Here is a 15848-nt window from a genome sequence, read left to right on the forward strand (position 1 = left end):
AAAATCCAACCAGGAAGTGGGAAATCTGAGGTTGGTCGATTTTCAACTCATTCCCTATTGAAGATAGTGGGATATTGGTCATGTTGCACTTCCTAAGGCTTCCACTAGATGTCAACTGTCTTTAGAAACTTGTTTGAGGCTTCTTATTTTTTTTATTTTTTTATTTCACCTTTATTTAACCAGGTAGGCTAGTTGAGAACAGGTTCTCATTTGCAACTGCGACCTGGCCAAGATAAAGCATAGCAGTGTGAACAGACAACACAGTTACACATGGAGTAAACAATTAACAAGTCAATAACACAGAGAAAAAAGGGGAGTCTATATACAATGTGTGCAAAAGGCATGAGGAGTTAGGCGAATAATTACAATATTGCAGATTAACACTGGAGTGATAAATGATCAGATGATCATGTACAGGTAGAGATATTGGTGTGCAAAAGAGCAGAAAAGTAAATAAATAAAAACTGTGGGGATGCGGTATGTGAAAATGGGTGTGCTATTTACCAATAGATGATGTACAGCTGCAGCGATCGGTTAGCTGCTCAGATAGCTGATGTTTGAAGTTGGTGAGGGAGATAAGTCTCCAACTTCAGCGATTTTTGCAATTCGTTCCAGTCACAGGCAGCAGAGTACTGGAACGAAAGGCGGTCGAATGAGGTGTTGGCTTTAGGGATGATCAATGAGATACACCTGCTGGAGCGCGTGCTACGGATGGGTGTTGCCATCGTGACCAGTGAGCTGAGAAGTCGCTCTGGATAAGAGCGTCTGCTAAATGACTTAAATGTAAATGTAATAAGGCGGAGCTTTGCCTAGCATGGCCTTGTAGATGACCTGAAGCCAGTGGGTCTGGCGACGAATATGTAGCGAGGGCCAGCCGACTAGAGCATACAAGTTGCAGTGGTGGGTAGTATAAGGTGCTTTAGTGACAAAACGGATGGCACTGTGATAAACTGCATCCAGTTTGCTGAGTAGTGTTGGAAGCAATTTTGTAGATGACGTCGCCGAAGTCGAGGATCGGTAGGATAGTCAGTTTTACTAGGGTAAGCTTGGCAGCGTGAGTGAAGGAGGCTTTGTTGCGGAATAGAAAGCCGATTCTTGATTTTCGATTGGAGATGTTTGATATGGGTCTGGAAGGAGAGTTTGCAGTCTAGCCAGACACCTAGGTACTTATAGGTGTCCACATATTCAAGGTCGGAGCCATCCAGTGTGGTGATGCTAGTCGGGCATGCGGGTGCAGGCAGCGATCGGTTGAAAAGCATGCATTTGGTTTTACTAGCGTTTAAGAGCAGTTGGAGGCCACGGAAGGAGTGTTGTATGGCATTGAAGCTCGATTGGAGGTTAGATAGCACAGTGTCCAATGATGGGCCGGAAGTGTATACAATGGTGTCGTCTGCGTAGAGGTGGATCAGGGAATCGCCCGCAGCAAGAGCAACATCATTGATATATACAGAGAAAAGAGTCGGCCCGAGAATTGAACCCTGTGGCACCCCCATAGACTGCCAGAGGACCGGACAACATGCCCTCCGATTTGACACACTGAACTCTGTCTGCAAAGTAATTGGTGAACCAGGCAAGGCAGTCATCCGAAAAACCGAGGCTACTGAGTCTGCCGATAAGAATATGGTGATTGACAGAGTCGAAAGCCTTGGCACGGTCGATGAAGACTGCTGCACAGTACTGTCTTTTATCGATGGCGGTTATGATATCGTTTACTACCTTGAGTGTGGCTGAGGTGCACCCGTGACCGGCTCGGAAACCGGATTGCGTAGCGGAGAAGGTACGGTGGGATTCGAGATGGTCAGTCACCTGTTTGTTGACTTGGCTTTTGAAGACCTTAGATAGGCAGGGCAGGATGGATATAGGTCTGTAACAGTTTGGGTCCAGGGTGTCACCCCCTTTGAAGAGGGGGATGACTGCGGCAGCTTTCCAGTCCTTGGGGATCTCAGACGATATGAGAGGTTGAACAGGCTGGTAAATAGGGGTTGCGACAATGGCGGCGGATAGTTTCAGAAATAGAGGGTCCAGATTGTCAAGCCCAGCTGATTTATACGGGTCCAGGTTTTGCAGCTCTTTCAGAACATCTGCTATCTGGATTTGGGTAAAGGAGAACCTGGAGAGGCTTGGGCGAGGAGCTGCGGGGGGGCCGGGGCTGTTGGCCGAGGTAGGAGTAGCCAGGCGGAAGGCATGGCCAGCCGTTGAGAAATGCTTGTTGAAGTTTTCGATAATCATGGATTTGTCGGTGGTGACCGTGTTCCCTAGCCTCAGTGCAGTGGGCAGCTGGGAGGAGGTGCTCTTGTTTTCCATGGACTTCACAGTGTCCCAGAACTTTTTGGAGTTGGAGCTACAGGATGCAAACTTCTGCCTGAAGAAGCTGGCCTTAGTTTCCTGACTGACTGCGTGTATTGGTTCCTGACTTCCCTGAACAGTTGCATATCGCGGGGACTGTTCGATGCTATTGCAGTCCGCCACAGGATGTTTTTGTGCTGGGCAGTCAGGTCTGGAGTGAACCAAGGGCTGTATCTGTTCTTAGTTCTGCATTTTTTGAACGGAGCATGCTTATCTAAAATGGTGAGGAAGTTACTCTTAAAGAATGACCAGGCATCCTCAACTGACGGGATGAGGTCAATGTCCTTCCAGGATACCCGGGCCAGGTCGATTAGAAAGGCCTGCTCACAGAAGTGTTTTAGGGAGCGTTTGACAGTGATGAGGGGTGGTCGTTTGACTGCGGCACCGTAGCGGATAAAGGCAATGAGGCAGTGGTCGCTGAGATCCTGGTTGAAGACAGCGGAGGTGTATTTGGAGGGCCAGTTGGTCAGGATGACGTCTATGAGGGTGCCCTTGCTTACAGAGTTAGGGTTGTACCTGGTAGGTTCTTTGATGATTTGTGTGAGATTGAGGGCATCTAGCTTAGATTGTAGGACTTCGGGAGTGTTAAGCATATCCCAGTTTAGGTCACCTAGCAGAACAAACTCTGAAGCTAGATGGGGGGCAATCAATTCACAAATGGTGTCCAGGGCACAGCTGGGAGCTGAGGGGGGTCTGTAGCAGGCGGCAACAGTGAGAGACTTATTTCTGGAGAGAGTAATTTTCAGAATTAGTAGTTCGAACTGTTTGGGTATGGACCTGGAAAGTATGACATTACTTTGTAGGCTGTCTCTGCAGTAGACTGCAACTCCTCCCCCTTTAGCAGTTCTATCTTGACGGAAGATGTTATAGTTGGGTATGGAAATCTCTGAATTTTTGGTGGCCTTCCTGAGCCAGGATTCAGACACGGCAAGGACATCAGGGTTAGCAGAGTGTGCTAAAGCAGTGAGTAAAACAAACTTAGGGAGGAGACTTCTGATGTTGACATGCATGAAACCAAGGCCTTTTCGATCACAGTCAACAAATGAGGGTGCCTGGGGACATGCAGGGCCAGGGTTTACCTCCACATCACCCGCGGAACAGAGAAGGAGTAGTATGAGGGTGCGGCTAAGGGCTATCAAAACTGGTCGCCTAGAGCGTTGGGGACAGAGAATTAGAGGAGCAGGTTTCTGGGCATGGTAGAATATATTCAGGGCATAATGCGCAGACAGGGGTATGGTGGGGTGCGGGTATGGCGGAGGTAAGCCCAGGCACTGGGTGATGATGAGAGAGTTTTTTTTTTTATCTCTGGACATGCTGGTTGTAATGGGTGAGGTCACCGCATATGTTGGAGGAGGGACAAAGGAGGTATCAGGGGTATGAGGAGTGGGACTAGGGCCTCCACAGTGAACTAAGACAATGATAACTAACCTGAGCAACAGTATACAAGGCATATTGACATTTGAGAGAGACATGCAGCGAGGCATACAGTAATCACAGGTGTTGAATTGGGAAAGCTAGCTAAAACAGTGGGTGAGACAGCTAATCGGCTAGCATAACAACAGCAGGTAAAATGGCATTGACTAGGCAACGGGGCCGACAGATAAAACAAACAAGCAGAATGGAGTACCGTGATTAATGGACAGTCCAGCGTGCATCAGCTATGTAGCCAAGTGATCAGAGTCCAGGGGCAGCGGTGGATGGGGCAGGGGGGCTGGGCTGGCGAGTGTTATCCAGGTTAAGAAAAGTAACAATGACTAAGTAGCTTGTAGCTAGCTAGCTGGTAGCTAAATAGCTTGTAGCTAGTCAGCTGGTAGCTAAATAGCTTGTAGCTAGCTAGCTGGTAGCTAAATAGCTTGTAGCTAGCTGGTTAGCTTCTGGAGGTTCTTGGGTGTGTTCTGGGCTAAACAAGCTAGCAGTTAGCCTGCCGAGTTAGCAAGCAAGGAGATAGCGAGGGCTAGAGTTAGCCTTTGGAGGATGTTGCGATGGGGTGAGTCTGTTTATTCCTCTTCATGCGGTGACATCGATAGACTGGTCGTGGATCCGTGTATAGAAGCCCAGGAGTATGCTAGGAGCTCGGGCCGGGCTAGCTTCAAGCTACGAGGGTGGAAACGCTAGCCAGGAGTAATCAACCAGGGTTGCTGTTTAGCTCGATAGCTAGTTGTGAAGATCCAGCTGAAGAATGTTCCGTTTGTGGTGGGAATCCGGGGGTAATAAAAAATAGGTCCGTTATGCTCTGGTTAGCGTCGAGTTGTTCGAACTGGCGAGAGCTTTCCGAGCTAAAGGTTAGCTGAAGACCGCTAGCATAGCTGGCTGGCTTCAGTTGAAGGGTTTCGGTTTCGAAGTAAATATAACTACTTTAGGAAAAGTAGCTACATTGGTGGGTTGCAGAAGAGTATTTGGAAGCTTAGGTTTAGCAAAATGTTTTTAAAGATATGCGAAGAAAAAAATATCTAAAATATCTAAAACGAAAAAGAGACTATATTTACAGAGAGACGATACGACAGGACGAGTTACTGCTACGCCATCTTGGAAATCTAGTAAAGGACGGGCTCATAAGGGCTCTGAGTCAGTGGTCTGGCAGAGTACCACAAACTCGTGACGCTCGTTCATGAGAGAGGTAGCTCCCGTTCCATTGCTTTTCTGAAGACAAATTAATTTTCCGGTTGGAAAGTTATTGAAGATTTATGTTAAAAATGTCCTAAAGATTGATTCTATACATCGTTTTTCATGTTTCTATGGACTGTAACGGAACTTACTGACGTTTTGTCTGCTCCTAGTGAACGCACTTCAAATTTGTTTACAAAACGCACTAACAAAAGTAGCTATTTGGACATAAATGGTGGACATTATCTAACAAAACATTTATTGTGGAACTGCGATTCCTGGGAGTGCATTCTGATGAAGATCATCAAAGGTAAGTGAATATTCAATGTTATTTCTGACTTCTGTTGACTGCACAATATATCTTTTTGGCTTGTTGGGTATCTGAGCGCCGTACTCAGAATATTGCATGGTTTGCTTTTTGAAATCTGACCCAGCAGTTTCATTAAAGGCACAGTCAACTTAGTGTGTGTAAACGTCAGATATCAATTAGCAGAAGCTTCAGAAGTTTATAAAGCCATGACATTTATAAACTTCTGAAGCTTCTGCTAATTGACATAATTTGAGTCAATTGGATGTCTATTTGTGGATTTATTTCAAGGCCCACCTTAAAACTCAGTGCCTATTTGCTTGACATCATGGGAATATCAAAAGACTCCAGACAATAAATTGTAGACCTCAAGTCTGGTTCATCATTTGGAGCAATTTCCAAATGCATGAAGGTACCATGTTCATCTGTAAAAACAATAGTATGCAAGTATAAACACCATGGGACCACGCAGTCGTCATACCGCTCAGGAAGGAGACTCATTCTGTCTCCAAGAGATGAATGTACTTTAGTGCGAAAGTGCAAATCAATCCCAGAACAACAGCAAAGGACCATGTGAAGATTCTGGAGGAAACAGGTACAAGGTATCTATATCTACAGTAAAACGAGTCCTATATTGACATAACCTGAAAGGCTGCTCAGCAAGGAAGAAGCCACTGCTCCAAAACCGCCATTTAAAAAAGTCAGACTACGGTTTGCAACTACACATGGGGACGAAGATTGTACATTTTGGAGAAATGTCCTATGGTCTGATGACACAAAAATATAACTGTTTGTCCATAATGACCATTATGTTTGGCTGAAAAGGGGGGATGCTTGCGGGCCGATGAACACCATCCCAACCGTGAAGCACAGGGGTGGCAGCATCATGTTGTGGGGGTGCTTTACTGCAGGAGGGACTGGTGCACTTCACAAAATAGATGGCATCATGAGGAAAGAAAATTGTGGTTTTATTGAAGCAACATCTCAAGACATGAGTCAGGAAGTTAAAGCTTGGTTGCAAATGGGTCTTCCAAATGGACAACGACCCCAAGCATACTTCCAAAGTTATGGCAAAATGGCTTAAGGACAACGAAGTGAAGGTATTAGTGGCCATCACAAAGCCCTGACCTCAAACTATAGAAAATTTGAGGGCAGAACTAAAAAAGCATGTGCGAGCAAGGAGGCCTACAAACGTTACACCAGCTCTGTCAGGAGGAATGGGCCAAAATTCACCCAACTTATTGTGGGAAGCTTGTGGAAGGCTACCCAAAATGTTAAACAATTTAAAGGCAATGCTACAAAATACTAATTGAGTGCATGTAATGAAAGAAATAAAAGCTGAAATAAGTCATTCCCTCTACTATTATTCGGACATTTCACATTCTTAAAATAAAGTGGTGCTTCTAACTAACCTAAAACGGAATATTTACTAGGATTAAATGTCAGTAATTGTGAAAAACTGTTTAAATGTATTTGGCTAAGGTGTATGTAAACTTCTGAATTCAACTGTGTGTGTGTGTGTGTGTGTGTGTGTGTGTGTGTGTGTGTGTGTGTGTGTGTGTGTGTGTGTGTGTGTGTGTGTGTGTGTGTGTGTGTAATAATGACAATTACAACAATACTGAATGAACAATGAACACTTTTTTAAATGTTTTATCTTAATACATAAACAAAATAAATAATGAAACATGTTCAATTTGGTTTAACCTCATAGTCCGACCCATCCCGCATGCGGTCGCATTACTACAGCCTCAAGCTCATTACCATAATGCAACGTTAACGATTTCTAAAAATCGCAAATGAAATGAAATAAATATGCCTGCTCTCAAGCTTATCCTTTTCTTAACAATCCTGTCGTCTCAGATTTTCAAAATATGCTTTAGAACCAGAGAAAATCAATAATTTGTGTAAGAGTGGTGATAGCTAGCTTAGCATTTAGCGTTAGCATTTAGCACGCAACATATTCACAAAAACCAGCAAAGGGATCAAATAAAATAATTTACCTTTGAAGAACTTCAGATGTTTCAATGAGGAGACTCTCAGTTGCATAGCAGATGTCCAGTTTTTCCTGAAAGATTCTTGTGTAGGACACATCGTTCCGTTTTGTTACTATGCATTTGGCTACCGAAACTAACCGAAAATTCAGTCACCTACACGTCAACTTTTTTCCGAATTAACTCTATAATATCGACTGAAACATGGAAAACGTTGTTTGAATCAATCCTCAAGGTGTTTTGTCATATATCTCTTCATTGAAATGCCGTTCCTGGAAGCCTGCATTGTTCTCAGATTCGGATGGAAAAATACTGGTAGGTGACTTTTGCGCACCAATTTCCACGCAGACACCGTGCGGGGACACTTGGCAATTGTAGTCTCTTATGGTCAATCTTCCAATGATATGCCTACAAATACGTCACAATGCTGCAGACACCTTGGGGAAACGCTAGAAAGTGTCCGTTCATTCCTGTCGCATTCACAGCCATATAAGGCGATCATGGAAAACGTACCTTCAGAAATCCTGTTGATTTCCTGGTCGCTCAAACATCTTGGTTTTGCCTGAAGCTTTTGTTATAAGGCACTCACAGTGAAAATATTTGCAGTTCTGGAAACGTCAGTGTCTTCTTTCCAAAGCTATCAATTCCAAGCATAGTCAAGCATCTTTTCGTGACAAAATATTGCGCTTAAAACGGGCACGTGTTTTTATCCAAAAATGAAATACTGCCCCTATAGGACTAACAGGTTAAGTTATGCAAAAACAGTGGAAGTAAAAGTGCAATATGTGCCATGTTAAATGTTTATTTATTTAAATAGCCAACGTTTTTAAGTTCCTTGCTCAAAACATGAGAACATATAAACGCTGGTGATTCCTTTTAACACAATTCTTCAATATTCCCAGTTAATTTGTTTTAGGATGTCGTTATTATAGGAATTATGACGTGTCGACTACTTCTTTCTATACCATTTGTATTTCATAGGCCTTTGACTATTGGATGTTCTTATAGGCACTTTAGTATTGCCAGCCTAATCTTGGGAGTTGATAGGCTTGAAGTCATAAACAGTGCTGTGCTTCAAGCATTGTAAAGAGCTGCTGGCAAAACACAGTAAATTGCTGTTTGAATGAATGCTTACGAGCCTGCTTCTGCCTACCACCGCTCAGTCAGACTGCTCTATCAAATATCAAATCATTGAATTATAATATAATAAACACAGAAATGTGAGTCTTTGGTCATTCACTTCTTATGGTATAGGGGACACTTGCATCCCACTTGGGGAAAAAACAGGGGAAATGCATAGCGGAAAATTCAAATAATGATGTCAAATCAAACATTCATTAAATCACACGTAAGATACTCAATTAAAGCTACACTCGTTGTGAATCCAGCCAACATGTCAGATTTAAATAAGCTTTTCGGCGAAATCATTAAGAAGCTATTATCTGATGATGGCACAATGTCAATAAAGAGGGTAGCATATTTCAAACCTGCAGGCGCTACACAAAACGCTGAAATAAAATATAAAACATGCATTACCTTTGATGAGCTTCTTTTGTTGGCACTCCAATATCTCCCATAAACATCACAATTGGTCCTTTTTTTCTCGATTAATTCCGTCCATATATACCCAAAATGTCCATTTATAAAGCGCGTTTGATCCAGAAAAAACAGCTTACAAACGTCACTACAAAACATTTCAGAAGTTGCCTATAAACTTTGCCAAAATATTTCAAACTACTTTTGTAATACAACTTTAGGTATTTTTAAATGTTAATAATCGATAATCGGCCATAATCAGTAATCAAATTACCGATTTTATGAAAGCTTGAAATCGGCCCTAATTAATCGGTCAACCTCTAGTTTCCTTTCATACTCTGTTTACTCCACATGCTATCTCAGTGACTTAAAATTGATACTCTTGAGTTGAGCTACCTTGGAAGGCTTGCTTCGGCAACAGTGTTTTTGAAAAGAAGCCGATTGAACTTCTCAGAGCCATGACTTTGCTCCTGGAACAATTGTTTGTTTTGGACAAATCTCAATTGACCCTTCACTAAGCCACACCCCAGAATTTTCAGCAACCAATTGCAGCACTCCATTGGAAAGCAATTGTCAAATCTGACTCCTTGAACAAGTTCACGCTTAAATCTCATGAAACCAGTGAGTGCTATAGCAAAAATTTAGATTAGATTTTTTGGCTAAATAATAGAACAGTGCACCAGTAATAATTGGTACTTTGATTCCTGAAATACAGAGCCTATTTTTCAAATCTGAAATTATGCTTTTGATACATTGTTTGCTAGCTCAGCTGGTTGGGTAGCTCTGTCTCATTGACCACCAAACATCGCTAATGTTTGCTAGCTAGGCACTTAATGTATGTTTGTTAGCAATGTTATGAATCTGCTGTAGAGGTCGACCGATTAATCGGAATGGCCGATTAATTGGGGCCGATTTTAAGTTTTCATAACAATCGAAAACCGGTATTTTTGGACAACGATTTGGCCGATTTAAAAAAAAGAAGAAGCTTTATTTAACTAGGCAAGTCAGTTAAGAACACATTCTTATTTTCAATGACAGCCTAGGAACTGCCTCGTTCAGGGGCATAACGACAGATGTTCACCTTGTCAGCTCGGGGGATCTTTGCAACCTTACAGTTAACTAGTCCAACGCTATAACCACCTGCCTCTCGTTGCACTCCACAAGGAGAATGCCTGTTATGCGAATGCAGTAAGCCAAGGTAAGTTGCTAGCTAGCATTAAACTTATCTTATTAAAAAAACAATCAATCATAATCACTAGTTAACTACACATGGTTGATGATATTACTGGTTTATCAAGCGTGTCCGGCGTTGCATATCTGACTGAGCATACAAGTATCTGACTGAGCGGTGGTAGGCAGCAGCAGGCTCGTAAGCATTCATTCAAACAGCACTTTTGTGCATTTTGCCAGCAGCTCTTCGTTGTGCTGCATTCTGCAAGCATTGCGCTGTTTATGACTTCAAGCCTATCAACTCCCAAGATGAGGCTGGTGTAACCGATGTGAAATGGCTAGCTAGTTAGCGGGGTGTGCGCTAATAGCCTTTCAAACATCACTCGCTCTGAGACTTGGAGTGATTGTTTCCCTTGCTTTGCATGGGTAACGCTGCTTCGAGGGTGGCTGTTGTCGTTGTGTTCTGGTTCGAGCCCAGGGAGGAGCGAGGAGAGGGAAGGAAGCTATACTATTACTAGCAATACTAAAGTGCCTATAAGAACATCCAATAGTCAAAGGTTAATGAAATACAAATGGTATAGAGGGAAATAGTCCTATAAATCCTATAACTACAACCCAAAACTTCTTACCTTGGAATATTGAAGACTCAAGTTAAAAGGAACCACCAGCTTTCATATGTTCTCATGTTCTGAGCAAGGAACTTAAATGTTAGCTTTTTTTACATGGCACATATTGCACTTTTACTTTCTTCTCCAACACTGTGTTTTTGCATTATTTAAAACAAATTGAACATGTTTCATTATTTATTTGAGCCTAAATTAATTTTATTGATGTATTATATTAAGTTAAAATAAGTGTTTATTGTTGTAATTGTCATTATTACAAATAAATAAACAAAATCGGTCGATTTGTAATCGGTATCGGCCTTTTTGGTCCTCCAATAATCGGCATCGGTGTTGAAAGATCATAATCGGTCGACCTCTAATCTGCTGTCGACATCGGGATAATATTTGAAATCACTAGTTAGCTCAAAAAATGGTTATAGCTTTGACTACATGCTGACAGTGAATTCAGAGCCATTTAGTGGCTAGCTACACTACAAACATAATTTTACCAGGTTCCTGTGAAGAAATTGTAATGACAGTCCACCACAACATAGCCGACCCAAGAGTTTCCTGACTAGCAAGGGGTAGTCTGTTTCTTTTTTAAAAACATTTCATTGTGTATTGGAAACACAGTTTGAGATCATTGTGAGGGAATTTCACCAGTGGTTTAATGGGGAATTGGGCTTCCTGGGAAAATGTTATCTGAGGTTGTAACAGTAAACAAGGTGCGCGGGGCTTAGCAACTGGTCAAATCATGTTTTTGAAACATTTCGTGGGTGCAAAATGCTGTTTCTGCGAACTTCTCTATTCCCTACCAAATTCTAGAGTGTGAACATAATACTGGACAGTATTATAACTTGTCTATGGAGAAGGGTACAGTGGAAAAGCACAGTGAAGAGTTCAGTTGCTATGATTCCAGTGGGCTCCTTGTGGAATGATGCCTGAGGTAGCTAGTGTTGATCTCAGCTGTGAAATGACGCAAGAGTTTCATTCTCTGTGGTAACCATGCATCGGTAAAACCACGTTCTCCCACTCCTCTTTTCCTCCTAGACCCAGGAAGTCTTTCTAGACTAGAGCATTACCCCAGACTTTACCTCCCATCCACCCCTATAACCTCCTCCCTGGCAGGGCCAAAGGGAATAGAAGTGGGACTTCATTAGGAAGCTCTGCATGCTCAATGAAAACATCTCCACTGTGCTGGTGTAGGTGTGAGTGGCCAGTGTTCAGCTAACTGTTATTTCCAGCAGCTCATTCAGCATGTAGTTCTCCTGCCCCCTCCTCCCCTCCCTTCATGCCTGACTGACAAGTTCAAACAAAGACAACCTCCACTGTGGATATGGGGGTCCTGTTAATCTCCCCGTAGTTTGGAAGTAAATTGTCTTCAGCTGTTTATTTTCCTTTCAGAGCAGAAAAGGGCTTTCCTCACTTTTCAAAAATCTGTTAGTAGAGTAACCCCTGGCAACTGTTGCTATAGCGGTGCAGTTAATCTTTTACTGTAAGATCCTGACGGTAGAGGTTTTCAAATTCTCTTTGGCCATCTGGCCCACGGGATGGAGAAAGTCTTGATGCTACTCAGCATGTAATATGATAACATAACAGTTTAGTAAATATGTAATATAAGTGCCTTTGGAAGCTTCAATCATGCAGTTTTAATGTTCTTGCGCCAGTGAAAAGGTGAACCTATGCAATCAAGCACTGAGGGGAAAAGTTGTCTCAATTAACCATTCAGTTGTGGTTGCACATCTTTTGTCAGATGAGGGGGTAATGATGTTACTCCTTGCCTATAGTAGCTTATGGTTTCCGTACAAAGAATGAGTTACCGCCTGAATCCAGTTCTGTGTCCAAATCAAACAAATCTACCAAGATTGCCATGTTTACTCAACAATTTATTTCTTCCTGGTAATAACTGTCACTGTGGCTTAAATCCGAAGCCCACTTTTAAACGTGGTCTTCATGGTATTGTAGTGTTTCACTTTAAGGGCGATAAGTCCATTTGGAATACGTGTTGCCAGCTTGTAAATACGGGCACAGAATGGACAATGTTATTTTCTTTTAACATTCTCCTGCTGTAGTTACTTAGGTTTTTACATTTGGTCATGATTGATGCATTGCCAAGAATTCTTATGACACTTGATCAGATATGTGAAAGTGTAATATAAGTTTGAACTATATGCTTACAACATGATATTCAATGCCTACATCAATAACACACTGAAATGGAGGCCTCTCTAAGGCTTGCAACCCTGGTCTACATGCCTAGGTTGCTCCAGAAAGTTGCTAATATCAGTAGTTAGTTATTGGCTCTGACCTTGTGTAGCCAGAACCAGATAACAGAATGGCCTTTTCATTTGGACATTTTAGTCATTTAGCAAACACTCTTATCCAGTTAGTGCATTCCTCTTAAGATAAATGCACATGTGGTTGTCTCACATAGTTTCCCCTCAAATTTCAGTTTGAATTCCGCCTCTGAAAAGCTTCTATTTTATGTCTCCCTCGCAGTTGTCTATCACCATGGGAACAGCGCTACAGGCGGCCATTACACCACGGATGTCTTCCACATCGGTCTGAACGGCTGGCTGCGCATTGACGACCAGGCAGTGAAGGTCATCAACCAGTACCAGGTGGTGAAGCAGACTGCTGAGCGCACTGCCTACCTGCTGTACTACCGTCGCGTCGACCTGCTGTAGACGCCACACACGCGTACATGCACACGCACACAGAGGAACACTCATTTTACACATTCAACTACACATACACACTCTCACTACAGACATACACACTCAAGTACACACACACACACACACACACACACACACACACACACACACACACACACACACACACACACACACACACACACACACACACACACACACACACACACACACACACACACACACACACACACACACACACACACACACACACACACACACACACTAATGAACAGGAACACTGCCCAACTTCTTCTATTGCAAGATTTTCTTCTTCCTCCCCCTCATCCCTGCTTTTCCAGAGAGCCAGCTTTTCCAACAATGCCTTTTTTCCTTTTATCTTTTTTGAAAGAATTAGGGGGAAAAGGACGCGTTGTAAAATAATTTCCCTGTGATGGCTTCCTCTTCTCTGTGCGCCACTGCTGTTTTTTTAATGCTGTGAGGAGAGACTGTTGAATGGACTGAGGGGAGGGGACCTTGAGACTCGCCTCTGAACCTACAGCCTTGTTCAGACTGGGAACAGTGGGTAGTTCGTCCTGTGGGTGAAGTGTCGATCTACAACACGAGGCTGCAGATGGACGGTTGGCCTGCTGGAGAGAAGTTGTAATTTTGTTTATCTACTCAAATGTTTTTTTTTTTTTTTTTGAAAATGGCATAAAATAATCAGTTTTGCCTTTTAGCAAGGGGAGTTGTTGTCCTAATGAATTTGCAGCAGTTTAAACACCTGTTGAAATTTTGCCGGAGTTTGTCGGAAAAAGGCCCAGCACCAGCAAACGACAAAACGTTATTGGATGAGTCTCTAACTCCAGAGGCAAGATACTCTTCATGGCCACCATCTCTTCTTACTTCTTCACCTTCCTCACTTTTCTGATGCTTTTAAATCTAGGTAAACTTGAGCCATCAAAAAATAGAAAAAATGATAGGAGAAGAGGTGCTGCTACAGTGTGCTGAAACTAAACAGCTTTGTTTGAAAGAACCTAGTGGTTTCTGGGTGTGGAATTAGAATGACGATCTAAAACAATTTTAATGTGCTTTAGGATTTAAATGATGATTTTTTAAAATAAGCTGTGCACGTATAATATATCTGATCAATAACAAGATGTGGATGTGCTAATGCACACTTGCAGATATTTTAAGATTTAAAACTGTAAAAAAACAAACAAACGAAACATGACATCTGAATCTAGTTGAGTGTCACCTTGTTTGGCTCCCTGAGTGGCTGTTAGTTCTAAGGCGTTTTGAGTACTCTGGAGCACTGGAAGGATGCCAATGAAGACTGAGATTCCACCGCAAGCACCGGCCCGTGTTAATTTTATACCTATCCTTTCTCCCCTCATCCTTCATTTATAATTTTTTCCCTGTTCTGGTCTACGGGTTCCATCTACATATAGGCGGCCTGCCGTTGTAGCGTTACAACAGCCACATGACCCCTTACCCCCCCAACTCACCAGAAAAAGGGGGTTGCCTTAGGTTCGCTATGCGAGGCTTTCTAATCCAAATCTCCACTCAATGTACGAGTCCAACCCAGTGAGTGTGACAACTGTAAGTCAAATGTCTAAAGTTTTATGGGAATGTACCTTACCTTTGCATTTCGTCTTTTGTGGCTGAGTGCAGTTCCTCTCCAGTGAGAGAGACTGTCCATGTTGAGGGGAAGTGGGATCACATCTGCTGCTTGGCTCTAGAAATGAAATCCCCCACAATAAATGCGGACAAAAGGAAATCATGTTTTGTTTTTGAGACCTTGCTTTTTGCGTCATTATTATTCATTGATTGTGTTTTTGAGTTTCGCGTAAATGTTATTTTGTTGTTTTTAATTTGTTCAATAACACCATGACCGTTTCCCCAGAATTATACTATATGGCATCTAAATTGCTATTTGAGCAAAATTACCCAAGCTAAAGCACAACAATGAATAAAATTGGACAAGTTGTTTGCTTGATCATATTTTCTTTTCTTGTTATTTTTTATTTTTCCTCCACTAAGTTTGACCCGTAGTCTAATCTTAAGGGACATTTCAAACAAACCAATGTCAAAATCTGTCAGTATTTAATCCTTTACAAAAAGAACATAACTGGTACATTACTTTGCTGAAGGCTTGGTGCATTGTGGTTTACCTTTGTATACTCTGTCCTTAATGGGCAAAGCAGACTATTTTCTAAAGATATTTCACATACAGTATACACTTTCTCACATGCACACACACACTTGGCCATTGGATAAAGCGAGGTACACAACTGGGAATGGGTCCTTTTGTAAGGCGGCTCTCACACTTTCCCATTTCTGACCACTGGAAGGTTGGGGCAGTGTGAAATCATTTTTCCCACATCAGAATAGCAGGGCATGCATTTTTGATCTTACAGGAAGAGCTTATTTTATCCTATTTCTCGCTTTATAGTTCTCTCACTGATGGTAGCAGAGACTTATTCAATATACCTGTATCCCCTTTTATTTAAAGTGACTGGAAACTGAGTAATGGACAAAGTTATCTTACCATGTGCATTTTCTGTATTGCATACTTTGAGTTTGGAGCAATGTCATTTAAATTGCCTATACAATTCCCTTCCATGAATTAGTG

General features: G+C 42.3%; 1 protein-coding gene across 2 annotated transcripts in view; it reads left to right on the forward strand.

Moving 5' to 3' along the window:
* The window catches only part of LOC124033757 (ubiquitin carboxyl-terminal hydrolase 10-like), a 40574-nt gene extending 27188 nt beyond the window's left edge, over window positions 1-13386 (forward strand). For both annotated transcript variants that reach the window (XM_046345991.1, XM_046345992.1), the window contains one exon: window positions 13059-13386. In XM_046345991.1, the coding sequence (XP_046201947.1) occupies window positions 13059-13246 (188 nt within the window). In that variant the 3' untranslated portion in view covers window positions 13247-13386. The remainder of the gene's footprint in view (window positions 1-13058) is intronic.
* Window positions 13387-15848: the final 2462 nt, after the last annotated feature.

This window comes from Oncorhynchus gorbuscha, linkage group LG04 (genome assembly GCF_021184085.1).
Source record: "Oncorhynchus gorbuscha isolate QuinsamMale2020 ecotype Even-year linkage group LG04, OgorEven_v1.0, whole genome shotgun sequence".
NCBI classification, from domain to species: domain Eukaryota; kingdom Metazoa; phylum Chordata; class Actinopteri; order Salmoniformes; family Salmonidae; genus Oncorhynchus; species Oncorhynchus gorbuscha.